The sequence below is a fragment of the Cydia splendana genome, chromosome 7 (genome assembly GCF_910591565.1).
Source record: "Cydia splendana chromosome 7, ilCydSple1.2, whole genome shotgun sequence".
Taxonomy (NCBI): Eukaryota; Metazoa; Arthropoda; class Insecta; order Lepidoptera; family Tortricidae; genus Cydia; species Cydia splendana.
This window is the reverse complement of record NC_085966.1, coordinates 5,328,790-5,356,303: the sequence shown is the minus strand read 5'-3', so window position 1 is coordinate 5,356,303 and position 27,514 is coordinate 5,328,790. Positions and strand designations below refer to the sequence as shown.

At 40.9% G+C, this 27,514-nt stretch overlaps 2 protein-coding genes across 2 annotated transcripts in view; one reads left to right on the top strand and one right to left on the bottom strand.

The window, feature by feature from the left end:
* The window catches only part of LOC134791973 (protein Lilipod), a 37,483-nt gene extending 34,792 nt beyond the window's left edge, over positions 1–2,691 (bottom strand). Inside the window, exons 1-3 of the mRNA XM_063763067.1 lie at positions 2,328–2,691; positions 1,982–2,246; positions 85–312 (exon numbers count right to left, since the gene is read on the bottom strand). Of these exons, the coding sequence (XP_063619137.1) occupies positions 85–312; positions 1,982–2,246; positions 2,328–2,390 (556 nt within the window). The 5' untranslated portion in view covers positions 2,391–2,691. The remainder of the gene's footprint in view (positions 1–84; positions 313–1,981; positions 2,247–2,327) is intronic.
* Positions 2,692–6,270: 3,579 nt separating this feature from the next.
* Positions 6,271–26,893, top strand: LOC134791979 (DNA polymerase zeta catalytic subunit). Its single transcript, XM_063763075.1, has 21 exons — positions 6,271–6,417; positions 6,508–6,629; positions 6,796–6,924; positions 10,575–10,669; positions 11,001–11,779; positions 12,062–12,242; positions 12,319–12,413; positions 12,497–13,956; positions 14,028–14,147; positions 14,232–14,916; positions 15,529–15,720; positions 15,861–15,981; positions 16,574–16,818; positions 16,991–17,151; positions 18,100–18,237; positions 19,578–19,715; positions 20,154–20,344; positions 21,220–21,337; positions 22,047–22,153; positions 25,267–25,486; positions 26,711–26,893. Exons 1-21 carry the CDS (start codon positions 6,402–6,404, stop codon positions 26,870–26,872), a joined length of 5,475 nt encoding a protein of 1,824 aa, XP_063619145.1. The 5' UTR covers positions 6,271–6,401; the 3' UTR covers positions 26,873–26,893.
* Positions 26,894–27,514: the final 621 nt, after the last annotated feature.

The following is a 27,514-nucleotide window of genomic DNA, read 5'->3' as shown; positions in this document are numbered from 1 at the left end:
TACTTCTTACTAATTGTATGTTATTTTTGATGTCTTTTTGTACAATAAAGAGTTTACTACTACTACTACTACTAAAATACTTACTAAGCAAGGCATCAATACTGGATCGGTCCCCTTCTAGCCACGCTGATATGACGTACGCTAACCCCAGCATGGCGACCCCGAGTAATGCCAGCACCAGAAAGGTTTCATACACGCGACCTCTTAGGCCTCTGTAGCCGGGGAACCCAGAGGACTCGGAGAAGAGGTAGGCGAACGGTAGGAATACAAAGAGGGAGAGGTTTGAGAAGAGGAATACATGGTTCCATAGACCTGTAACAAATGAAATTACAATTTAGATATATACCGGAACTGGAGATTCAGATAGATTACTACGGGTCTCCAAAGTTTTAAGTGCTCAGGTCTGGTCAAAGGCTTTCTTTATGGAAGGCTTTTTCCCGGCCCATAGAGTGAAGACCCCTGCCATATATTTATATTGTTGTGTGAAATAAACATTTCACAATAATCATGGAGCTGATAGTATTTCTATTATGCTATCCATCAAGTGATTTTAACACCACAAAATAGAAATTGTATTCAAATCTTTCATTGTTCCAAATCTCACATATGCTCGCTGATATATGATGAAAATAAAGATATTGAACATCAATTGCTTGCTATTGCATCATAATCATTAAAATTACTTGGTATGTATGGTACAAGCTGAAATATTGATTAGGTATTTTAAAAGGATGTAAGAGTCCAAAGAAATTGATTGTTTATACACATACATTCATGCAGTTGATTTAAAGGTAAATTATTAACAATTTACTGGTGGTATGAATGAACTTTCTGAATGATTACAAAAAATGTTTATAAAACCTGTTTCTCACAGATCTTCATTTATTTTGGCTTCATTCCATTCAGATTCACTAAATTACTTAAACCTGGTGCAAAAAATATGTTCAAATTTTGTGTTTTTTGGCTATTATACAAGGTACTTAAATAGTTTATATTTAAAATGTGACAAAGGTCCCGAAAAGCTAAATCTGTGACACTAATGATGCAAAAAAATTGTTAATAATCTGTGTGGGATGGAAGCAAAAAAGTCCAGATCTGTGTGAAGTTTTCCTACATTTTTTGTGAATATTCTTCTACACGGAGGCTGAGCTTTTCACCATTGAATTAATGCCGCTATGCATTAAGCTTTACACATTAACCGGATTCTCATCGTTTTCTAATTAATGAAATTCATTAAGCTTTTAGTTTTGTTGAATGGCAATGAACTGTGCCAAATTTACATCAGCAAGACAATTGTTGCAACAAGGTTAACCAGAATAGATATTTAACTAACTGTATAACTAATATTGTGTCAACATCATTAAAACTTAGTATTAGAGTTTAATGATGTTCATTATGTTTTGAGTTTTTTTCAGGCTTATAGAAATTTACCCATTAGTGTCAAGTATATACTTAAGTACCTACTGTTAATAGTAGCCAATTAACACATTCAATACCACTAAGTGCTACGGGTTACGCTCGTAGCGCGTAGCCACGGTTTCGTCGTATGTAGCGCGTAGTCGCTACGAACAGTGTACCCGACAGTCGGGTTCTTGGTGTTGAATGTGTTAAGTACATTTGCTGGAATTGGAGGTAATGACTTACTGGCAAAGCAAGGTATTTCTTAACCTGCCAGGGGTCTAAATTTACAAGCCATGTGTATGAAAACAAGCTTTAAGTTTGAAATTTATAATGGAATTAAATTAAATGCAAATAGATTTCGTTTGCCTATCTCACATCATGTCTGTGGGACTCAAAAGCTTTGATTTAGATTATTTAAGAAATAAAAAGTAAAGGTTGGCTTTTGAATCTTTTGACCAGCAGTTGCTGCCTATAAATTGTATCTATCATCTACTAAGTAGCCCTTCTAGATACATAATGCTGTTAGATATTAAATAGAGTATCCTTCTACTTAGGTAAATATGATTGAATGTCCACTCACCCTGTATTAAAGAGCTGTTCAGCCATTTCACATAATAACTTTTAGGGTACAGTATGAGCACCTCATTGCTGACTATTGACACAGGCAGCAGAAGCAGCGACCCCAGGGAGACGGCCAGTGCGAACGTGCACAGCCATAGACTAATGCGGTACACTTTAACCTCATCCTCGTCGGCTGACAACAAGTCCTCATGGTCTCGGCGACGGAACTTCTCGATCAGCATAAACGAGAAGAGGTAAAGCAGGATAAACAGTAGCAGGAATATCTACAACAAAGACAGCTTTAGTTTTTTTTTCGGAATTACTTGTGTGAAAGCTTTGTTATGAAGTAGGAAACATGAACTCACTATCTGTTCCCTGACATTATTATGGAATATCTGTTCACGCAAGTCCGCTTCTTCATCATCCATCGTCCATCCGTTTAGCACTTATCTTTTGTTTTTTATTTCAACGAGATATTTCACAAAATACCACTTCATTTTCACTGTTCACAACATTCTTTTTGTGGCACAATTCGGTACTGTATTTTTTCTTTGTCACTTCATAAATTTCATAATACACAGAAACGCGAAGTCATTATTTTTACAGAAGCGAATAAAATTAGATAAATTAAAAACACTCGGATAATTTTGATTAGATTTGATGTGACATATTTATTTCATTTGACACTGAACGACTGCAATCCATCGCATTTCACTCGCATCGCAATAGCACACTTCGCAGACGCGATTGACGCGAACGAATGAAAATGAGGAACGTAACGTATACAAGCTATACACAAGCTATACAAGTATACAATGACAATGGCACCAACACAATCAACACACATGACGCAATGAACGAAATGAATGTAAACGTTTCGATATACGGAATTGTAATGTACATTTTATTAAAAATAAATTCTTCCATAAATCTGAATAAATCAAAATGATGTTTGGGCCAAAGAGTATAATAAATATAGATGGTCAAGCAAATCTTGTCAGTAGAAAAAGGCGCGAAATTCAAAGTTTCTATGGGGCGGTATCCTTTTGCGCCTACATTTTTCAAATTTGCCGCCTTTTTCTACTGACAACTTATCTTTTTTATCTTATCTTTATTAAAAAATTTTACATATTTTTATTTTAACAAATAAAAATCGTGTTCACATTTAAGTCCAACCATGTATTAGTCCACTAAAAGTCCACACTATATATAACATACGACTTAAATGTGGACTCGATTCTAACCTGATTTCTAGTAAGAAATTTGCTGACAGGGGCCCATGTTTCAACCCTCCCCAATTTATCGATATCGATAAATAAAATAGGCAAGCGTGTGGCATACTACACTATTTAAGTCTGTTGTGTTGGTACTATTGTTCTTTGACAGTTCTTTGTCATACATGTTGGTAATGATTGGAACACCAAACATACACACAGACTAATCAAATCGCTAGTATGGAAGTCCCGTCTCTTAAAACGTAGTGATTATATTCTCTTTAGCCCCCTCCAGAGGGGCTACCGCGAAAACCGAAATTCGCAAATTACGGGGATCTTTCTCTTTTACTCCAATGAAGGCGTAATAAGAGTGACAGAGAAAAATGCCCGCAATTTGCAATCTTCGATTTTCGCCTTAGAGGATATAACCAACGGAGACGCCATGTCTAAAATTTTCGGTACAAAATAGTCTGCCGTTTTTTGCGGGGGAGGGGCACATCAAATGTATAGGTACGTCATGTCAGATAAACGTCAGTCCATATATATAGTTGACATGTGGTTGACCATTGGCCGCCTATTTTCGACAGAGGGGAAAGCCTGTTAATGGCGGCTCCATTGTTAATTACTCCGAGATTTTCGCGGTTATAGCCCAGACTATGCGCGTGAATCGCGGGCGAAGTCGCGAACGCGAGTGTGGGTGGAGTCTGTCTGCGAAAATCTACTACACACTCGCGTTCGCGGCTTCGCCCGCGATTCACGCGCATAGTCTGGGGGGGCTTTTGGTGTAAACCACGGACCTAGAGAGTAAACCGGACAGAGTACATTAGCCAAAAAGTGTGTCCACATGAGAAGTCAAGGTGGGCCGTTGCATCTCTTTCTAATTAGGGTGACCATAAGTCATATGTACGTGGGATATTAGGATAACATTGAATATATAGTTTGGCCAGGATCTTTTCTTATTCGTGCATAGTTATAGAGAATCATACTGTATTTTCGCTGTACTAGTATTATGGCCTGAAAAGGGATGGATATCGTTTTTTTTCTCTTCTGTAAAACGCTTCACACAACCTTAGGTACTTAATTTAGTTGTTCTAAAAGCTGTTGCTAATAGGCGTACTGGACCACGAACATGGTGGATCGTCAGGAATGTGGTCCGCCGTAACGTCTGTCTAGAACACGGGACACGGGAGTGAGAGAGATAGAGAGACAGATATGCTGACAGAACCAGAGGGTCTACCGCGAACCAAGTTCGACGTGTTGCCTCTCTGTCACACTTACATACGAATTTACAAGTGCGACAGAGAGACAAAATGTCGAAAGTGGTTTGGGGTAGGCCCTCAGGGCAGTGGGGGATTTTCAGTATTTGCCGTCCTAGGCCCCAAGCCCTGTAGCAAGCACTAGACGCCCCTTTCTCAGCACCCATCATATAGACTACCACCCTAGGCCCGGGCCTACTCGGCCTTAGGGCAAATCCGCCACTGCCTCAGGGTCGCGTGGATCAGCTACGCCCGTTTGTTATAGTTTTTAACTAGGACGCTTGTCACTGGAGCATAAATTAAATTAAAAAAATAAATATCATTTATTATCAGGCGACTAAGGCCCATAGATACATACCTTACAAACTAACATACGTACAATAGTAAAAATCTTACAAGCTAAAAATTATTTCAGCGTCACCGAAAACCATAAACACCGAAGTTCGCAAATTGCGAGCATCTTTCTCTGTCACTGTAATTACTCCTTTATAGGAATAAAAGAGAAAGATGCCCGTAATTTGCGAACTTCGGTGTTCACGGTGGTAGGCCATCTGTGCGAAAAGGGAAGAGTCGTGAAATGTAAAGAAACTAGTGATGTGCCGTTCCCAGTAAATTTTCCAAAGAGGGTAAGCCCTCATTCGCACGAGCGCTTTTTCAACGCGCGTTAAAAAAGCGTTTGAATGAAACAAATGGGAACATGTGTATTTGTTCACACGATGGTGGTGGCGCTTTTTATCAAGCCTTGTTTTTTTTTATTTTCGACTTTAAGCGTTGGTCGTTAAATCGAATTTAGCGTGTGGACGGATTCAACCCCTTTTGTAACGCGCGTTGAAAAAGCGCTCGTGCTTATGAGGGCTAAATTCCCAGTAACGTTTCTGGTATCGTCCCAAAAGTCAGTAAATTACGATAAACTTCTATTTTTCTTTTATTATCTATGTGTTTTTTTATTATTATAACAATTTATAAATGTGTCTGTAATGTTTAAGGACTTTGGATTTCAATTTTTGCGATTATTTATTCTGTATTGGCTCTCATTTCACCAATTTAAACATGCCGAAATAAATACATACCTATTTATGAAAACTTACGTTTAAGTACGTAATAAGAATTGTGTAAAACCATAAAGGAAGTGGTAGAACTGGTTCTCATCGTGCCGACATCATGGTCACCCTAATGAGTTTGACAATGTCTACTTGTATTTTTATCGTAAAATGTAATAATTGTGGCTTCCTTGTGAAACTATATTACACAATTAGAAATTATTTCACTCCCACAACCTTTAACGCAACATTTCTTCACCATTTTTAAGAAATTTTGCATTCTCGTGTTTTGAAAATACGTCATCAGGTTAGGGATACCAATTAATATTCAAACTTACTACTACAATGTCTACCATATCAAAATTAGTGTTTTTTATTGTTGTGCACATGCTTGGTTAAATCAGTTAATAATATTGACATCATAATTATTCACAAATTTCCTAAAAGATATCAGAACCGTACTCTGAATATAGCACTTAAATAATATAAGAAGGTATTTAATTTCAGTAGTATATTGATATAAATACTACCACAATGGTATATTTTTAACATTGGCAACATGTGCGAGTGAGACACCGCGGCCCACCTTTGCTATCTCAAGTGGACCGTTTTCTCTGTACACGTACGAACGTCTTTCTGGCTCTATGATAAGGTTCAATTTAGTATGGCAAAAAAAGTGACAGTTCACTCCTTCTTATAACTCCGTGGTGTAAACATGCTTTATAGTGACATTGACATTTTAGCTGGATTTGTCACTACGAGTACTACACTTATAGTACGAGTCGAGTTTGAAGTTTGAAAACAAATCCAGTGGCGCAAATACGAAATGAGACAAAAGTAAAATAATTATATTTTAACTTGTAATTAATCGGTTCAGCAATAATGAACCTGTATTACATTAGGTTTCAATTGTGTGACTGTTCACAATTATGAATTCTACTAACTGTAAGTAGTTCTTAATATATAAGAAACAAAGTACAAAATAACCTATCAAATCATGGTATTCAAATTCCTCAATAACCGGCGTCTTTTCAGCATTTTGCCAAACAAAACCTGAGTTTTCTGTAAGGATCGTTGTCTGCGATCACTACTTAACCAAGCCCATACCAGGAATAGACGTAATCTATTCGGACTTCAGAGGGTCTGATATTAAACAGGTGAGTTTTCCTTGTATCTGATTTCCATTTTATTTAAGGTCCAGAACAGATTTATTAATGATATTATGATATTAATGCATCACGATTAGGAATCAAAGGTAAGTTGATCTAAACTACACCCATTTTTTTTCAACTTTTTATTAAAAAAAAAAATAATTTTCGCCAGGTGCCAGTACTGCGTATATTCGGCCCTGCGTCTGATGGCCGTAAGGCCTGTGTTCACGTCCATGGGGTTTTCCCGTACTTTTACATACCATGCCCAGCACCGAACCCTGAACCCCAGTTTCTATATCAAGTATGTTTATAATTTAATTTTCCATCTAATTAGTATCAAAAAGTTACACAAAGTCATTTTTGCACTTGGTTCAATCAGAAATATTTTGTTAAACTTATTAAATATCACATATGATAATACTGCTCATTGTGTCTTCTTAAGGCGGGATCCCACCAGTGTGCAGCACTGTGCGGCACAAGCATGTTGTTGTTGTCTGTCCTAGGGCACCCCGGAGGTGCATAGGGCCTCCACAAGATCCTTCCACGCCTTCCTGTCTAGAGCAACCGTCTTGGCCTCGTTCCAGCTCAGTCCTACGGCTGTCAGCTCGTTCTCTACGCTGCGCCTCCAGGTGTGTACAGGGCGTTTGCGGGCTCGCTTCCCGCCCTGAGGCCGCCACTGGAACGCGATACTGGCGTTGTTCGTATCCCCTCTTCGCAGGGTATGACCGATCCATCTCCACTTCCGCAGCGCTACTTCTTGGACGATCGGAGGTTGTCGGCACATACTCCACAAATCCTCATTTCTTATAGTCTTTGGCCAGAATATGCGGAGGATCGACCGGAGGGACTTATTGACAAACACTTGTAGCTTGTGTGTCAGCCCTTTTGTCACTCTCCACGTCTCACAGCCGAAGAGCAGCACGGACTTGACGATGGATTCGAAGAGGGAAATTTTTACGCGGCGAGTGAGAACGTTTGAGTCCCAGACAGGCTTGAGTTGAGCAAATGCAGCTTTTGCCTTCTTGATTCTGCTCTCGACGTCTTCGTCTGCACCTCCCCGACATGTTAGTGTACTGCCGAGATATACAAACTTGGAGACTGATTCAAGGCGATCGTTTTTGAGCAATAAAGGATCCGTACAATCTGATTTTACTCGCATGTTGACAGTCTTCCGTCGGTTGATTCGCAGGCCCATGGCTTCAGCTTCCTCTTGAAGGCTCTCAAGTTTCGCTTTAAGATGGGCTAACGATGGCGAAATCAGCACGATGTCATCGGCGTAATCAAGATCATCCAGTTCCTTAGTACCCCAGTTAATGCCTCTTGGTGTTTTGATCACTTTCCTCATCACGTCGTCGAGAAGAATTATGAATAACAGCGGTGACAGGAGGCATCCTTGCTTCACACCGGCAGTTACACTTATAGGCGCTCCCATTTCCTTTTCATGTATCACCCTGCATGAGCTCCCTTCGTACAAGGAGCGGATTATGCGGATGATACACTCGGGTATACCCCTGCGACGAAGGCTGGACCACAGCGCGCTCCACTTCACGGTGTCGAAGGCTTTCTCAAAGTCCACAAAGGCTAGGAACAGCTCCGACTGCCATTCGACACATTGTTCAATAAGGATGCGTAGGGTATTGGTGTGGTCTGTGCAGGAGCGACCAGGGCGGAAACCTGCTTGCTCGTCTCTCAGCGTCTCTGCCACTCTTGGAGCAATGCGATTTAGCAGAATCTTAGCTAGTACTTTTGCGGCAGTAGGTAGGAGCGTTATGCCGCGCCAGTTGTCGCATTGCGATAGATCCCCCTTCTTTGGGACTTTCACCAGGAGACTTTGCTTCCACTCATCGGGTACTCGTCCAGCTTCCCAGATACGGGTCAATAGGGGAAACAGCAGAGTTGCAGACGTCGCAGTATCGACCTTTAACATGTCTACGTGGATGTTGTCAATGCCCGGCGCTCTCCCTGGTTTCAGGGACTTCACCGCTACCAACACTTCTTCGAAGAAGGGTGGTGCCGTCGGCACACGCAAAAGCTCGTCTGGGAGGTCGGTACTGGAATGCTGACTGTCTGGGGATTGGGCTTGCTCCAGCAGGCTCGAGAAGTGCTCGGTCCACCTTTTCAGCTGCTCGCTCGAAGTACACAGGAGACTGCCGTCTTTACCTTTCAGCGGTTTCTTCGCTGCACGTGTCCGACGGCCGCTAAGTCGGCGCGTGACGTCGTACAGCTCGCGCATGTCGCTGCGGCGTGCGGCGGTGTTGGCGCGCTCCGCCAGCTCGTCTGCGGCTCTGCGGCGGTCTCTGCGCGCGAGTTTCCTGATCCTCGAACGGAGAGTGCTGTATCGATCCCGGAGACTGGATGTTTCTGGTTCGGTAGAAGATTGTATCTGCATATTTATTCGGTGCCTATCTTCTATAAGTTGCCATAACTCTGCCGACATCCAGCTCTCCCTTGTCGGGAGTGAGTATCCGAGCACCTCCTCACCGGCTCTCGTATACGCGGTGCGAATGCGGTCCCAGGTTTCGTCCAACTGCTCATCTTCAAGTTCCTCTAGAAGGTCGTACTGATTCCTGAGACAAAGGCGAAACTTCTCCCGCCATTCTGGGTTCCGGAGTTTTCGTACTTCGAAACTTTTAGAGATCTTCTCGGACTTGCGGCGTGGGATCGCCAGTTTGAGACGCACTTCAGCGACGACTAGGTGGTGGTCGCTGTCCACGTCGGCTCCACGGCGGTTCCGCACGTCCAGCAATGAGGACCTCCAAGTACGGCTGATCGCAACATGGTCAATTTGGTTGCGCGTTACGCCGTCGGGGGAATTCCACGTAGTCTTGTGGCACTCCTTGTGCTTGAATAGTGTGCCACCCACTACGAGGCTCCTTGCCGAACACAGCTCGCCGAAAAGTTCTCCGTTCTCGTTTATGTTTCCGGTGGCTCCATGCGGGCCCATGTAGTGCTCTCTTCCCTCATCGTCGCTGCCCAACTTCGCGTTGAAGTCGCCCATCAAAATCACAATGTCTTGTTTGCGAACGCTTCTGAGTGTGGCCTCAAGTTGACCATAAAAGGCGGCTTTCGACTCGTCAGTGGCGTCGTTCGTCGGAGCGTAACACTGTACGACGCTGATCTTACGGGCCCGAGAGTCAAACCGCGCCAAAATGATGCGCTCCGAAATCGGCTTCCAGTTCAGCAGGCTTTTCTTAGCACAGCGGCTGAGGAGAAGACCAACTCCATATTCCCGGCGTGCGCTCTCGTCTTCCTTGCCGCTAAACAGTAGTGTGGTGCCAAAATCTGCCTCTACTTCGCCAAACCCGTTCCATCTCGTCTCGCTCAATCCTAAGATGTGGACGCTGTAGTCCCTCATTACTTTAGCTACCTGGGGCAGCCTTTCAGGTCGAGCCATGGTTCTGACATTCCAGCATCCAATCCGTGTCCGTTGTTTCATGCCAAGGGTCGTCGTTAAAAAGGCGGTCCGGTTTCTTTCTTCTTGTGTAGGTTTCATAATCTATTTGGTTTAAGGGCGTGCAGGTGATTAGCCCACAGCACCCCGATCACGATGATGGGGCTGCCATCTTTGCGTTCGTGCCCGTAGAGCCAGACTTTTAGGGGGTACCCCAAGGCTTCTGGTAGCCTGTATGGTTTCATACGGAGTGACCTTCTCCGGCCTGTTGGTCCGCGGGAACTATTTTATTTCATTCCTACCCTGCTACTGTGAAGTAGGCGGGCATGCCCCTATCCGCCACCTGGGGACGCGTCTTCTAGGAGTGAGGCTCTCCCGAAGAAGCATATTCAGCGGCACAAGCATATTCAGTACAAAAATGCTTGTGCGCACAGTGCCGCACACTGGTGGAATTCCGCCTTTAGAAATACCCAAAACTGGAAATGAAAGGAAACAATTCCTTGTGAGATGATGATGAATATCTTCTTACAAAATATGTTGTAATATCATTTATATTTTAGATTGCGGCAAGTTTGGATAAGGCCCTGAACATAGCCTTAAAGCAGGCCTCATCAGCAAACCAGCATGTCTATAAGATTTCACTGGTCAAGGGATTGTGAGTTTCCAAAAAGAATTACTTATTATAATTAGTTAAATTTAACTTCGGGGTAATTGAATCATTTTTCTTGTCATTATTCTGTTTCAAATGCCAGAAGTGATACAGTTTTTAAATCCTGACAAATTCGCTAATTTATTACTTACTTGCTGAGAGAGACAGACAGTAAAAAAAGGGGTAGGGTTTTTAAATACAGAATTACAGATATAATCAAACTAATTTAAAACTACATAAGTAAATTGATTGACTCAAACAATATTTTGCAAAAAAAATGTACTGAACATGAACAACTTATCTTTTTTGACAAATAAAATTAATTTCTAATTTTCAGACCCTTTTATGGATTTCATGACAAGGATCATTTATACTTAAAGGTTTTCCTTTACAATCCCGGCCTAATCAAACAAGCGGTAGAACTCTGCAGCAATGGAGCCATTCTCGGACAGACTTTCCAGCCACATGAATCTCATCTCAACTTTACACTACAATTCTTTATTGATTTCAATTTATTTGGGATGAGCAATATAGATCTACAAGCAATAAAGTTCAGAAAAACTGGCATTTCACAAAATAGTGATGATCCTATTGTAAGCAGTCATGAATGCCTTAAATCTGAAAGTGTTTGTTACTATGAAGGTGATTGTGTAGCATCTCACATTATAAACAGACAAAGAATAGGAAGAGGTGACGGAATTGAAAATCCAGGTCTAGAAGAAGTGTGGAATCAAGAGATGGAAAGAAGAAAGCAACTCAACATGTCTATAGCTAGCAAATCATTGTCGCAGGGAAGGATCAAGAGTCAGGAAACGGACACTCATTACAAATTTGAACAAATGTATTTATTAAAAATGTCAGATTTGATAAACAAGCCAGCTGATCTGAACATTAATAAAGTAGTAGAAGAGGTATATTATCCAGCAGAAAGTATGGAAGGGTCGCTATTTTTTAATGCAGTAGACGTCAGTATACATTTACCTGATCAATCACATAATGCTAGTTTGAATCAAACATTGAGGCCAATCAATGAGAGTTTGAGTGAAGATCTTGATGAAACCCTTGTTGATGAAAGTGTGGCGCTAAACAGTAGCCTGCATTACAGTCAAATATTGTGTAGGTAATGATAAAACTACCATAGCATGCTTTGCTTTGCCATGTAAAATGTGAGAGCAAGGTAACAATAACGCGAGGCTATCCATTTCGTTTATGACTCAATTAAACTCTTCAACCCTTCTGGCCTTCTAAAAATTCAAAAGTAAATTAAGTGAATGGCTGAGCCCTATTGCTAGCTTGCGCTTACAATAATTATGATCCACATCATGAGCAAACTTTGTTAAAGTTATTTATTATATTTACTACTTTGGAGTGAAATATAATAAGTTGAACTTTTTTCAGTGGACAGTGAAGATTTGGAATTAATAGGCATGCTACAAGACATGGAAGACACTGAAAAGCCAGAAGAGGACAGTATTATGGCTACGCCTGGTATAGAGCAAGATGCAGATGTTGATTCTGATGATGCTGAATATTCACAAGTGTTTAATGAAAATACTATACTTTTGGAACCATTTAAAAGGTAACTTAGAGAACAAATCGATTTTTGTATTTACTAATGTTTTTACGAATAAGGCAAATGTATTTTATATTTCTAGTGAAATGGATTCAAACGAGAATACTCCATCTTGGCATGATTCATTTTGGGATGGAGCCAACATACCACAGCTTGATGGCACTTTTGATGATGATCGTAAGTATATTTTTGATATTTCTATACTAAATGATGACTAAGTAGTGTTGGCTATTTACCTATTTTATTTTATTATTCGACAGATGTTAAAAAAGTGAGAAAAAGGAAAATGAGACCATTCAAATTAGGATTATCGCGACCTAAGACTAAGAAACATGTACCTGAAAGAAACCCACAAACAGATAAAACATCTGATGTAAGTGATATTGATGAGGTAGACGTTTCTCAGGAAACAATAGATAGTATTTCAAATGTGTACATACAAGGAACCGTAAAAAAAGAACTACAAAACAGTCTAAATAGCTCTAAAGAAATAACTTCAGATGATGAAGATGCCTATGAAGTTATTATTAAAAAGGAAAATATTACAGATCTGCTAGAAAAAGTAACTAGTAAACATGAGAGTACTATTAGGAAAAGTCCGGCCACTAGTGATTTCGTTAGTGTAAAGAATGAAGCAAAAAGTAATATATTTGAAGATAATATAGTACATGTAGAAATAGAAAATATTACAGATCTGGTAGAAAAAGTAACTACAAAACATGAAAGATGTACTAGGAAAAAACTGGGAACAGTTGGTATTGTCAATGTAAAGAAAGAAGTACGTTTATTTGACGATAGTAGAACCAGCAAAACAGTTGTAAAAAATGCTTCTGATCTGGATTTAAGTAACGGACATGTAAGTATAGGAGTAGCAGAAAAATACGACATTGAGAAGCATTACGAGCCTGTAGCCGGTTGCTCCTTGATAGTAAAACCAGCTAATATTTCGCAACAATCGGACAACGAATCATTCTTATCTTCACCGGAAGAAGACGAATTTGGAATACAAAGTTTCTACAACAAATCTAGATTTTTTGATATGTCTGTAGAAGATGGTAAAACCATTGCTAGTTATATTGAAGATACTCAAGTAAAAAGTGAAGAAATTAAACCACAAGTCACAAATACTCATCTCAAAACAGAAATGGAGGTTTTGGATACTACAGAAAAGTCTTTAAACAATTCGCCTACTACTAATGTTGTAATTACTCCTAAAATTAGACCACCAACTAAGAATTACATAATAGCCAGTTTAGAAAACTACAAGATACCCAAAGTAAAAAATCATGAACCTTTCTTTTCCGATCATAAGGACTCCGGTGATAAAGTAGAAATTGGTCATATGGTGTTGAAGACTCATAGCAAATCAGCCAAAGATCAGAAACCTTTTGAGAAAGTTCTAGACGTCACGAGTCTTGACGAATGGCGACAACTGCTGTTTCTTCAGACCAATGAAATTACTGAAGAGACTTCCAAACCAGAAGCTTTGCAATCACTTTTAGCAGGAAATAGACAGTATGTTCTAGAAGCGATTAGGAAGCCACCAACTAAGAAACAGGTTGAAAAATGGTTTAAAGATCAACAAAATCATGATAAAGAGGAATCTAAGGTGGAAGTAAAAGAAACAACTAAAATATTAGATGATCTTGAAAATTCGCAAGCTATTGGTTTGAATGAAGATGAATTTAATCGCAGCATTAGCTTAGAAAGTAATGATAAGGTATGCCTTTTAATGATTTTGTAACCTTTTAGTCATGCCAATGGATTTTAAATTGTATATTTGTTCAACAGGATAAATCATCATTAAATAATAGTCTGCAAGTGACTATGCATCCGGATGGATCATTTCTTTGCTTTGGTGGAAGTGAATATCATGTAGACAGTATGTCAAACGATACACCGGCATTAGAGGTAATTACTAATTAAACATGTAGGTACTTTGATTTACTCTTGTAATAAAAGAGTACATATTTATTGATGAGCCTATTTTTACAGGTGGATTTTCTTACAATAATGCTAATAGAGGTCCATGCATCAGTAAGAGGACATTTGAGCCCCGATCCTTTAATAGATCCTATCCAAGTTGCTTTTATAAAGATTTCCAATGACTGCCCATCAAACCACTTCTTACAAAAAAACTTAACAGAAATTATATGCGTCGATGGCAGTCCTGAGCTTAAAGTACTTGACAGATGTATTTACGATCAGAAAATTACATACGTAAATACAGAATCGGATCTTCTAGAAAAAGTGATTGAACTTGTTAAAAGTCACGATCCTGATATAATAACCGGTTACGAAATCGAGATGGGTTCTTGGGGTTATTTGCTAGAAAGAGCACAAATATTAGGATTGGAAGTGGTGAAGGAGATGTCTAGAATAACAGAGAAGAATCGACAAAAACGTTGGCGGAGTGAGGGGAATGATTTTGAAGGGAGGATTATTGGTAGGATAATGTTTAATGTGTGGCGTTTGCTGCGGCACGAGCTAGCGTTGTCCGATTACAGTTTTGAGAACTGTATGTATCAGATCTTGAAGGAGCGGGTGCCGGCGTATAGCGCGGCTCAATTGGCGGCGTGGTGGGACAATCCGTCGAGGATGTTGAGGTGGATCACTGTGGAGCATTACCTCACTCGGCTGTCGGGGACTTTGAGGATGATGGAGAAACTCGACATGATTAGTAAGTAGTAATTTCGTGTCTATTTATCTTGAAAGGAAGACACTACGAGTATGATGTCTTGAAAGATGGGTCAATCAATATCCTGTCAGAGAAAGTGTCTACGCGAGGACCTATTAGGTATATTGCAAAAATATATCAGCCTTCGTCCTATTGTTGAATACTGGGGCCCGTTTCTCAGAAGCTTGTAACATGTAATACAAGCAGATGCCACTTTTTGACAAGTTTTGTTATAAAGGGACTTCCACTTGTATTACAAGTTACAAGCTTTTGAGAAACGGGCCTCTGGTCTCCTCTCCTCTATTCACGGTTTCGGAGAAAATTGTACTAAAAACTAACATGAGCATGATTGGGCTTTTCTTCCCATTGGTATCTTAAAATAAAAATAACAAATTTCTTAAGGTAAAAATTGTACAAAAGGCGAACTTAATGTCAGAAGGCATTCTCTATCAGATAACCCTCGGGCCAAACAGAGTACAAGCAGTAGTAGGTGCATTCTTTTCGAAAAGTGTTGATGGTCTTTGTCTTAATTATACTCGATTAATCCACTTGTTATTATTGAAAACGTCCGTGCAGACTTAAACGTCTTAAAACCGGTAAAATGCACTCTTTCAGACCGCACATCCGAGCTGGCACGTCTTTTCGGCCTGCAATGGTGGGAGGTGCTGTCCCGCGGCTCCCAGTTCCGCGTGGAATCCCTGATGCTGCGCGCTGCCAGGCCTCTCAACCTGATCGCCTTGTCTCCGAGCGTGCGGCAGCGGGCCGCTATGAGAGCTCCGGAAATACTACCACTCATTTTTGAACCAGGTAATAACTTTACTGCCTACAATGGTGGGAAGTGCTGTCCCGCGGGTCCCAGTGAATTAACTATACTTTACTATAAAGCAGTATCTTAACTTCACCAATTAAAATATCATAAATCAGTTTGAAAAATATATTTCTTTCAGAATCTCGATTTTACGCTGATCCCGTCATTGTGTTGGATTTCCAAAGCCTTTATCCATCCATGATGATTGCTTACAACTATTGTTTCTCTACGTGCATTGGACGAGTGCAAAACATCAACGGGTCAGTATAGAAAACTGCTATTATTGCTACGAATAATAGATGCATACCATACGATTGACGCCATTGTATATATTGTATAATATAATTCATACTATTTGAATATTATAATATAAATGTCATAACTATGGTATGTGTGTGGACTACTATTAAAATCGCGAGTTAAAACCTCAGGGGTGCCGCATACAGCAACAAAAAATACAATAGGGTGACTAAAAGACTATAAAATATGGGTAGGGTTAACAACAGACAAAATCTACTCCAGAAAAATTGCAGATCAAATGGACATAATATCTAGTTTCAATAAGATAAATTTTAACAATATACATTTATAATTAATAACATTTTATTCAACGCGTGTATTTGTCTTAGAAGAGAGAATCGAAAACTCCCGATTTTACTAGGATTCTAGAATACCACCTTATGGGCGCAGATCATAACTCAGTTGATTATATTCATCTTCCTTATGACACTCCTTTAACTCAATTGGTGCAGTATTATATTACTTATATCTATAAGTTAAAACCTGTTCAAATAAATGTCAATCGCCACTGAGTACCTAGCAGTAAAAGTGACATGCTTGTACATTTTCCAGGGAATCAGCCTACGAATTTGGCGCTTGGCGGCTCCGTATACCCCGAGCCAAGCTCGAAGCCTTAGTGAAAAACGGTCTCGTCCACTGGTCGCCCGTGGGTGTGGGTTACGTCAAGCCGTCAGTAAGAAGAGGGGTGTTACCTGCGTTGTTGAGGAGGATACTTGCCGCAAGGCAGGCTGTGAAGAAGAGTATGAAGCAACAGACGGATGAAGCTATGAAGAAGGCGATGCATTCGCGACAATTAGGTATGTGACTTCAATCTAAGCCATCAATTCATAGTATTATCAGTCAGCCATGGTAAAACAATGCGTTGGCGACGATCGGGTATGTTAAGTGTATTAAGATACAAACATCCTTCTGACTTAAAATTCTGGAAACATTGCCGATATCAACTTATCTTTCAAATGTCATCCACAGGTCTAAAGTTGATAGCGAACGTGACATACGGATACACAGCTGCCAACTTCAGCGGCCGCATGCCGTGTGTGGAAGTTGGCGACAGCGTTGTCGCCAAAGGTCGCGAAACGCTCGAAAGGGCGATCAAGATGGTACGAGATAATAAGGAATGGAATGCTAAGGTACGTTTAGACGAAGAAAAGTCTGCAACGATTTTGATAGCATACGCAGTGTAAGTGTTATTTATACGTCATAATTTCATAGAAGTTTGACGTTTAAAAGAACACTTGCACTGCGTGTGCTATCAAAATCGTTGCCGACTTTTCTTGGTCTAACTCCATTAAGATTAACTACAATGTACAATAACGGAGGTAACTACAACGCGTGCCCCCTAATATACTTTATTTTACTCTTTGGCGTGCCCTGAGGGCGTTGATAGAGTGTTAGAGAGAGACGATACACAGAGCCGTCAAGATGGAGCGAAACGCTAAGCTCTTCTTTTCCTAATAGCTGCTTTGAGTGTCCCTCTGTTGTGCAAAGGCAGAAAGGGGAGTTCCCCTTGTTCTCCACAATTCTTGATTTAGTGCTTCCTCCGACCAGTTGTTTGCTGTAAAGGACCATGGGCAACTTTGTATGGAGCCTTACTCTCATTTCTGACAGAAATGAGAGTAAGGTCATTAGATAGATATTTCTATGTACTTCATTTTGTTCTATGGGCACCAAGCGGAATTCCATTGCAGAACTGAGATATTGGTAGTTTAGCCAAAATGTTGTCACTCTTATTACCTAGGCAATAGAGACTTGAGTAAATAAATTAATTGCTGCAGGGTAGATGTTCGCGCACCGCCGGGTGAGCACACCGAATGATTTGCCGCGCTCGCCCGGCGGTGGACTCTATTGCCTAGGTAATAAGGGTGACGACATTTTGACTAAAATAAGAATTATCATTTCTGCAATGGAATTCCGCTTGGTGCCCATAGAACGAAATAAAGTACAGTTCTAATGACCTAACTCTCATCTCTGTTGGTTTTGGGGCAATTTTGACGCATAGTCCTTTGTAATAAGGTTTACGAACTGTCAGTTGACAGTGTGCGCGATGGTACAGAAAGTAATTAACGTTTTTTCAACAGGTAGTATACGGAGACACTGACTCGATGTTCGTCCAAGTGCCGGGCGGGACGAGGGAAGAAGCTTTCCGGATCGGGCAGTTGATAGCCGACGCCGTCACCGCGGACAATCCTTCGCCCGTCGCATTAAAACTAGAGAAGGTAGCCCCCATTGACTTATGAATTATCTAACACTTTAAATTCTCGCGTTTTGTACACATATTTAATTACACAAACGGGTCTACCGCGATATAAATTTATTGATTTGGCCTTAAATTCCGACGTTTCAGCCGAGTTGCACCAGCTGTGGTCACGGAAAGAGTGACGTCCCAGCAAATGTCAGCAAATGTGTGTGTTATGAATTATCTACTCTGTGTCGTTTCCTCTTTTTAGGGTTCCGTACCCAAAGGGTAAAAACGGGACCCTATTACTAAGACTCCACTGTCCGTCTGTCTGTCGCCAGGCTGTATCTCATGAACCGTGATAGCTAAACAGTTGAAATTTTCACAGATGATTTCTGTTGCCGCTATATCAACAAATACTAAAAAGTACGGAACGCTCGATGGGCGAGTTAGACTCGCACTTGTCCGCTTTTTTTCTGTTTATATCTGTGTTGTTATTCGATAGCTTTAACCCAGATCCCCAATTCCCAATGAAAACCAATGCCTCGGCGACTTACCTTGGCATTATCCTAAATGTCTCTTAAATCGCCCACTCAAATCGGCAAGACCGCAATCCATACTGAACGCGATACCGTGTATCTACAGGATGATTCATGAGACGTGAGCAGGACTAATCCTGCACACTCAGTAACTGATAATTGATCGATCACCGTCGTATTTAGGTGAAACAACCACACTTTTTCCTATTTTTTAACTTTTTGGTGAGGGCAAATTTAATCCTCTACAATCATGGTCACCCTCCAAGACCTAATTAATAAGCATAAAACCTCTTTAACTTTTTGATTACGAAGAAAATAAACTGTCAAACTTGAGTGGGATACGAGTTTTCAAAAGTAACCAGACCGCGATGACAGTGATGACATTCAATTTGACACAGAATATCGGTAGTTTAGTATTCTAATTTTAGGGTGACCACGCATGTCGTAAATAAATTAATAAATTTTTTTTTCAACACGACTAGAAAATTAACGTTAACCTCACTAATACTGATGCGAAAGTGTTGCTTATAATTTACGAAATGCGCAGTATTAGTCCTGCTCACGTCTCCTGAATCACCCTGTATACAGAATTTTGTCAGGCGTGGCTCACTCCGTGATTTCGTCGCGTCCCTACAAGTACATGGGGCCCACACCAATTTTGGTGTCTATCCATAGTAGTTGCCGCGCACCGCTACGGAACGGACGCCTGCTCGCGCTTGCGCCACCTTGCGGTCATATCTGTCCTAATAGACGCGTTTTGTTCTGCAGTGAATCTTCTGTACCTAATACTATTATTTATTATGTAGTATTGTGTGAGTAACAGCTGTCCTTTGTCAAACAGGTGTACCAACCATGTATCCTACAAACCAAGAAGCGTTACGTTGGCTACATGTACGAAAGCCCGGACCAAGAGCACCCCGTATACGAGGCCAAAGGCATCGAAACGGTGCGCCGCGATGGTTGCCCTGCACAAGTAAAGGTAACCTTTTGTTATGCTTGCATTTGGTGCACTGTGTGATAAGGGAATAGTGTGTACTGAACGAAGATGTAGTGACAAAAATTGAGACAGGTATGTTGAGATGGTTTAGACACGTGCACAGAATGAGTGAAAGAAGGCTAACAAAGAGAGTGTATAAGGGAGAAGTAGAAGTGGGAGTTGGAAGGGTAGACCTCGGCGGACTTTCTCTGACCAGATCGGGGAAATCCTGAAGGCCAGGTCAAGAGCACCCTAAACCGGCGAGCGTGTGTTATGAAAGTGAAGGAAGCGAAAGAGGTATCTCAGGATCGTAGCAAGTGGAAATCCGTGGTCGCTGCCTACCCCTCCGGGAAATAGGCGTGACTATATGTATGCATTTAGTGCTAGATGGTCATCGAAAATTCTTTTAAGTAAAACTTCTTAAATATTCAATTGTTCCAGCTCCTCCAAAAATCCCTGTGCGAGCTATTCTCCACCGGCGACATGTCGCGCGTCAAAAGGCTCGTCACATCTACCCTTACCCGATTGGTGGATGGTACAATGCCCCCTCAGGAGCTATTCTTCACGCGCGAATATCACGGCGTGGGTGGATACCGACCGGCGGCCGCCGCGCCTCCCAACGAGATCGCTAAGTTAGTAATCCTTTGTTTACAAACAACCAGTTACATCTACCCTTAACGGACTTGTCGAGGGTCCAAACTCCGTAGTAGATAGATATTCTTCACGCGCGAATACAGGCCGGCAGCCGCCGTGCCTCCCAATGAGATCGCCAAGCCAGCGCTCCGAGCGACTTGACCGAAGTGAATAGATTTGAATGAACTTGTTTTGGACGACATCGGTGGCGTGCTGACGCCGTACGCACGGGTCTGCTTACCAACCCGCTGATCGCAGGCGTCTAACTCGCGGCCGTACACAAAAGACTAATGAGTAGAATTATCTAATCTGACGGTTTTCTACAGCTCAAAGTGATTGCCAAATGAGTACTCTACCTACTTCTTTTCAGGTCTCTTAAAATCATGAACAATTTACAACTTCAAAGAAAATGTTCGTTATTACAACATGTGAGGAAAGTAAGTCAATGAGTTTAGATGTTGTGATGTATGGCCTCTAGATAATTCAGCTCAGGAGCAATGAGCATAGGTATTATAGGTAATAGGGTATTATACTATATTTCAAATAAATTATTTTACACCATGCATGAAATAAAGCACCAGATAATTATTAGTAAAACATAGATAGAAGTTATTTTTAAACAAAAGTGCTATTTAATAAATCGGATAGAAATATAAAAAGTAGGTGAGTTGACCGTGACGTCACGATGTAATGTTTCATATAAATTCCATATTAGCAAATCGTTTTGACAGTTCTATAAAAGTAACTGATTTGACTAGTAGGAAAATACCCTATTGAAACCGTGCGCCTTGGAGAGGAGACACCTTGTGGCATTAAATGGAATTCTTAAACTTGAGAAACAGTTTTCGCACGCTCTAACCACATTTCCTTGCAGGAGACTAGCGAGCCGCGACCGGCGCTCGCTGCCGCGCACGGGCTGGCGCGTGGCGTGGCTCGTGTGCGCCGGCGCGCCCGCCGCGCCGCTCGTCAAGCTCGCCCGGACTCCAAACGAGGTATCATGTTATGTTTTAATATTAACTACCGACCCTCCCTGGCTTCGCACGGGTTCAATTATACCCTTAAACCTTTCTCAAGAATCACTCTATCGATAGGTGAAAACCGCATGAAAATCCGTTCAGTAGTGTTTGTGTTTATCGCGGACATACATACACTCAAACAGACAGAGGCGACGGGGGACATTGTTTTATAAGGTGTAGTTTGTTTTCTATTGTATTTTATTGTAATTGTATTTTATGTGCATTTCAAACACAATCTTATATTGTTGATCAATAAATATGATGATATGGTGATGATGATGATAGTGATTTGACCGCCAAAGACGTCAAATGACGCGAGCGGCTACAGCCTAATATCAACCATCGCGCATTCCGACAAGGGAGCTGTCCATAAATTACGTCATCGATTTTTGACGATTTTGGACCCCCCCCCCCCCCCCTATAATCATCCAAAAATCATGCTTCAAATGACCCCATTTCCTCCTACTTCATGCTACCGTCATCCGATGTCCAGACCCCCCCCCCCCCCCCTAATTTGAAATGACGTAATTTATGAATAGCCCCAAGGTTCACTGTGACACTCCGCACAAAAATTACAATGCATGCTGGTTGAATGCACTTATTTTAATTTTAAGACCTGTATTTCTCTTAACCATGTTCTCACAAATAAATACACTTTTGAATTTTACAATAAATACGTTTTGAGGTCGCGCGAGACGGCGCAGTCCCCCACGTGGCGTACTACGCGGCTCGCGTGCTGCTGCCGCCGCTGCACCGCTGCCTGTCGCTGCTCGGCCTGGACGTGATCAAGTGGTGAGTGTTAGCTAAAGTTCTTATTAACGGCATATCGAGTACGAAATGACAAACAAAATTCTATTCTAAATTTAAAACCTTAAGGTCGTTTTTTGGCAGGCAAATTTAGAGCCTTGGAACTCCAGGAGTTTATAGATGGAAGTAAAAATCGGACAAGTGCGAGTCGGACTCGCCCACCGAGGGTCCCGTACTTTTTACTATTTGTTGTTATAGCGGCAAGGGGTCATCCATTAATTACATCACACGTTTAGGGGGAGGGACGGGGTCAAGAAAATGTGACATGTTGTGACAAGGGGGAGGGGGGAGTCATAAACTTTGTGACGTCACTTTAACTTCATCAGTAACCGAAAATGTATTTAAATTATGTTATACGCTAATTATCATTTAAATAACAAGGTTTTGAAACGATAATCGTTTTCATTCGTTTAATTTTATTTCTTAATCAGTTTTGGGTTATAAAATTACTAATATTTCTTTTGTTAAAAATATTTTGATAAAATATTAAATAAATATTTGCCGATTTCGTTGAAAAAATGTGACGTCACACCAGGGGGGAGGGGTTTGCCAAATGTGACCAAGTGTGACAAGGAGGGGGGGAGGGGTAAAAAAACCCAGAAATTCGTGTGACGTAATTAATGGATGACCCCCAACAGAAATACAACGTGTGAAAATTTCAACTGTTCATGAGATACAGCCTGGTGAAAGACAGACAGTGGAGTCTTAGTAATAGGGTCCCTTTTTTATGGTTTGAATACGCAACCATAAAAAAGTGAACATTTAAATCAATTGCTGTGGTGACTCGTACTGTCATCTTTTCTCAAATTTGCTTCGAAATATCAACTTTTCATAGTTAGTTATTAATTATTAAGCTATCAATTTGTAGTTTTCACTTGGAGATAAATAAAAAAACAACGATGAGCATGTATCGTATGGAGTTCCGCAGGGTAGCGTCTTAGGACCAACACTGTTCTTGGCCTACATAAACGATCTTTGTGACATGGCAATAACTAATGCTAAAGTATTCTCATACGCTGACGATACAGCCATAGTCTTCTCCGGTAAAACCTGGATGGAAGCAAAAACAAGTGCTGAAAAGGGTCTAGCTCAGATTTCTAGATGGTTAAAACTAAATCTGTTAACGCTTAACACAGATAAAACAAAATACATGTGTTTCAGCATCACGAATTTCACACAACCCAACTTTGATGTAAATCTCAAAATCCACACAGTACGAATCTCAAAAATTGTAGCTGCCCAATCATTGAAAAAGTATCTACAATTAAATACCTAGGAGTCACCTTAGACGAGCACCTAAATTGGTACACTCACATTGACCAGCTAATCAATAGGGTCCGTAAGCTGCACTGGATTTTCAGGACACTAAGGCATATTGTACCAGGTAGATCACAAACAACCCCGTCAAAACAACGGAATATACTAACAGAGATTTACACATCCCTGGTACAGTCTGTCTTGGTTTATTGTATACCTGTCTGGGGTGGGGCGGCTAAAACGCGATTCATTAGTCTGGAAAGAGCTCAGCGTGCACTCTTAAAAACAATGTATTTATAAAAATCCGTTACCCTACAGAATCATTATACCAACTAAGCGACGTATTATCAATAAGAAAACTATATATTTTACAAATTACTTTAAAAAAACATAAAACCCTTTCCTACAGTGCCGACTATTTCTCTAGAAGGACAATAAAAAACGTTGCTAATATAACTAAAACTAAAACCAAGTTTGCACGCTCACAATACAATTTGAAGTCTAGTCACATTTACAACAAAGTAAATAGGTGCCTAAATATTTACCCAAAACTTTACTACGATTGCAAATCAACAATTACAAAATGGTTAAAATCAAAAAGCTACAATGAAATAGAAGACTTACAAAACTAACCAGATACTATAACTTACTAGAGATTCACACATCAACTTTATAAACTAAGTAAATACATACAATCCATACATACATATACAGCCACAAACACACACACACACACACGCGCACGCACGCACACACACACACACACACACACACACTTACTGGCTCCTTTATTCCTTTATTTATTACTGCATATTATGTCTGACAACCCAGATATTTACCTAGTTCTATAAACAATTGTTATATTTGATCTTAATTGTATCCATATGTTATACTATTAGACTTACTTAAAATAGTACTTGAAATTTTCGTGTAAAAATCTGTTAATTAAGGAAGAGCGGTGTTGCCCAACACAGGCAAATTTTGCTTACCGGGCAGCACTATCCCCTACTTTATAAACACGTGTATATTTTACGAAAATAAATAATTTTAATTTTTAATTTTAATTTAATTTAAAAAAAAAAAGGGTTCATACTCCACACAGGACGACTCGCCTACCGAGGAAATTGGCGCGAACCTGCCTCACCCGAGGCCGACGCACGCACGGCCACCCTGCTTTGGGGGAGGAACGTCTAAACAGACCGCGGTGTCTGGCGCGGCAATTTCCGGAAACCACCTAATAACACACTAATTCATTTGTTTTTCTCAAAAATGGACGGCAAAGTCGACTTTGCCGTTTAAAAAGTAGGTCGCGAAGCGCGTAGTTTATGGTCAGTCAAAAATTAAAAAGTTAAAAACATTGCAGTCTCGATTTTGGGACTGCAATGTTGCATACAAATTCCATTATTTGTCGAGTTCCAAACTTTTTAAAAGTTAAAATGGCCATATCAAATGAAGGCACAGGCCCATTAAACAGCCAAACAGATGATTAGTACCGCGACTATTTAGCTGTCTCAAATAGGTTGGCGTATTTTCGGCAGAAAAATACACTTCTATTTTTTTATTAAAAAAATAAAAAGGCGGCATAGCTAATTTTTTCAATTGTTTCTACTTTTTTCTGTGAAAACATATACGTAAGAACGTTGCTTTTGTAAAATATTTCTATGATATTTATATTTCTTGCACCATTTTTGAGAAAAGCACTATATATGACTCGGCTGGAAGGCTACTTGCTGGCTTCGGATTCAATTAAACGGACTCCCAAGGTCGTCCGTTTAAAACGAATCCTCAGCCTGCAAGTAGCTACTTCCGAGCCTCGACAATAATGTACTATTATTTCACAGGTGGAAAGATCTCGGATTCCACCGTCCAGACATCCCCACACCCCGCGCTCCCCTCGCGGGCAGCATCGCTCGCTACATGTGGCGTTCGGCGTGCGTGGCGTGCGGCGTGCGTGGCGTACGGGCCGTGTGCGCGAGCTGTGCGCTCCGGCGACACTCTACTGTGGCGTTGCTGGCGAACAGAGGGGCGCAGGCGAGGCAGCGGTGTCTAGATTGTCAACAGGTCGGTATACTAGTGATCATGAATAATAATCTACTAAATAGTTAAAATGTTAATGTTAGGTAAAGCGGTGGTGGCCGAGTGAATCTGACGTCGGACTTTCAATCCGGAGGTCGCGGGTTCAAATCCTGGCTCGTACCAATGAGTTTTTCGGAACTTACGTAAGTGCGGAATATCATTTCATATTTACCACTAGCTTTTCGGTGAAGGAAAACATCGTGAGGAAACCTGCATACATCCGCGAAGAAATTCAAATATGTGAAATCCCCAACCCGCATTGGGCCAGCGTGGGGACTATAGCCCAAACCCTCTCGTGCTTGAGTGGAGGCATGTGCCCAGCAGTGGGAAGGGCATGCAGTACCGATCCCGGTACCAAGAATTTCATTTCCCGGTTCTGGGCATGGCCGGAACCGGGATTCCCGGTTCTTCCCGGTTCTCAAGGCATCTTTTGATTACTTTTAAGAAATTGTTTGTGTTAGCGTACAATCTTTAAGAATGACTTATTTTCATATAAATAATTGCATAAGAATTAATAAATGACTTATTTTATTATAAACAAACACTTAATTGGCGTTCCATCCTATTTTACAAAATGAACTGGCATACTTTGCCTCCGTCTGGGCCGAGCCAGACGGCCGTAGCGTAGTCGATGCACTCAGCACTATGAGACGGCACGGCCTGCCTGCACGAATGCCTACTTTACTAGGTAAGTTTGTCGGGTTATTTGGTCCCCCGTTTCATAGCACCATTATTAGATGTTATATAATGTCCCGAGCTAAAGTACTAAAACATTACCACTATTGAAATGGGAATAAATAGTCATATGATGAGAACCGGGAAGTACCGGTACCGGGTCTTCAGTACCGGTTCTTTTGACTCAATAAAATTCCCGGGAATATGAGAACCGGTAATTCCCGGGAGCATGCCCTAAGTGGGACGGATAATTATAGGCTAATTTTTTTTTATTAAAATGGTAACTCTACCTAGTACCATCGCCGACACGGTTAACTGTACATCGGTGGACCTTATTCCTTTTGTAATAAGGTACGGATGTACAGTGAGGAGTGTTGCTGTTTGTACACCGTTATTAATTATGACACGCAAACTTCCCGAAACTTGGTTGTCAAAATGATTTCCATTGGCGAAAAGTTGGTTGGCAAGTGAAATCCGGACGAGCAAAGCACGTCAAAAGGGAGAAACTTAAATAGAACGTGCATATTGTTCCAGATATGCGAGTCATGCTGCGGGCACGCTCAATCCGTGCACTGCAACAACACGACGTGCGCCGTCTTGTGGGCGAGGATCAGCGCGCACTCCAAGCTTGAGGAGTTGCAAGACATCGTTGTACATTTGCCTGACCAGTTCAAGACTGAAATTATAGAATTTTAAACTGTTGAAGTAGGTAATGAAATACTTTATAATTGTGAAAGTAAAATAGACAAAGGAAATTAAGCTGTATCTTTTTACGATATGGTTTAACTTGTCTTATGAATGATTTATAATTATGATGTAATAAAATATTTATTTATAATACACACTCTTTTTGTGGACATCCTGACTGTTATGTTTAAACATTTGATTAAGTGGTCTATAACCACTTTTTTTGCGTTACAGTAATATCACTATTTCAGCTCCCCTAACAGTTAGGTTCCGTATATAATACTCGTACAAGCTAAGGGTGGTATTCCACCTATCCAATATTTGATCAAAGGACCATGGGCAAATTTGTATGGGCACTCTCCCCACCCACCAACAGAAATGAAACATGTCTCATTTAATAGATCTTGGCAAACTGATGATTTTTTACTATGACGAGAATCGCCCTATGTATGGGGTTTTTTTCTGTCCCTAAGCAGTTATGTTTTCATGGCGGTGTTCCGGTTTGAAGGGTGAGACATGGCAGTGCAATTACTGGGTATTGTGGCATAAGATCTTTACGTCACATGGTCGGTAACGCGTATTACGTGATAACCATGAGTTGTTACATCCGTCTATAGGCTGCGGTGACTGTTTACCATCACGCAGCCCCGC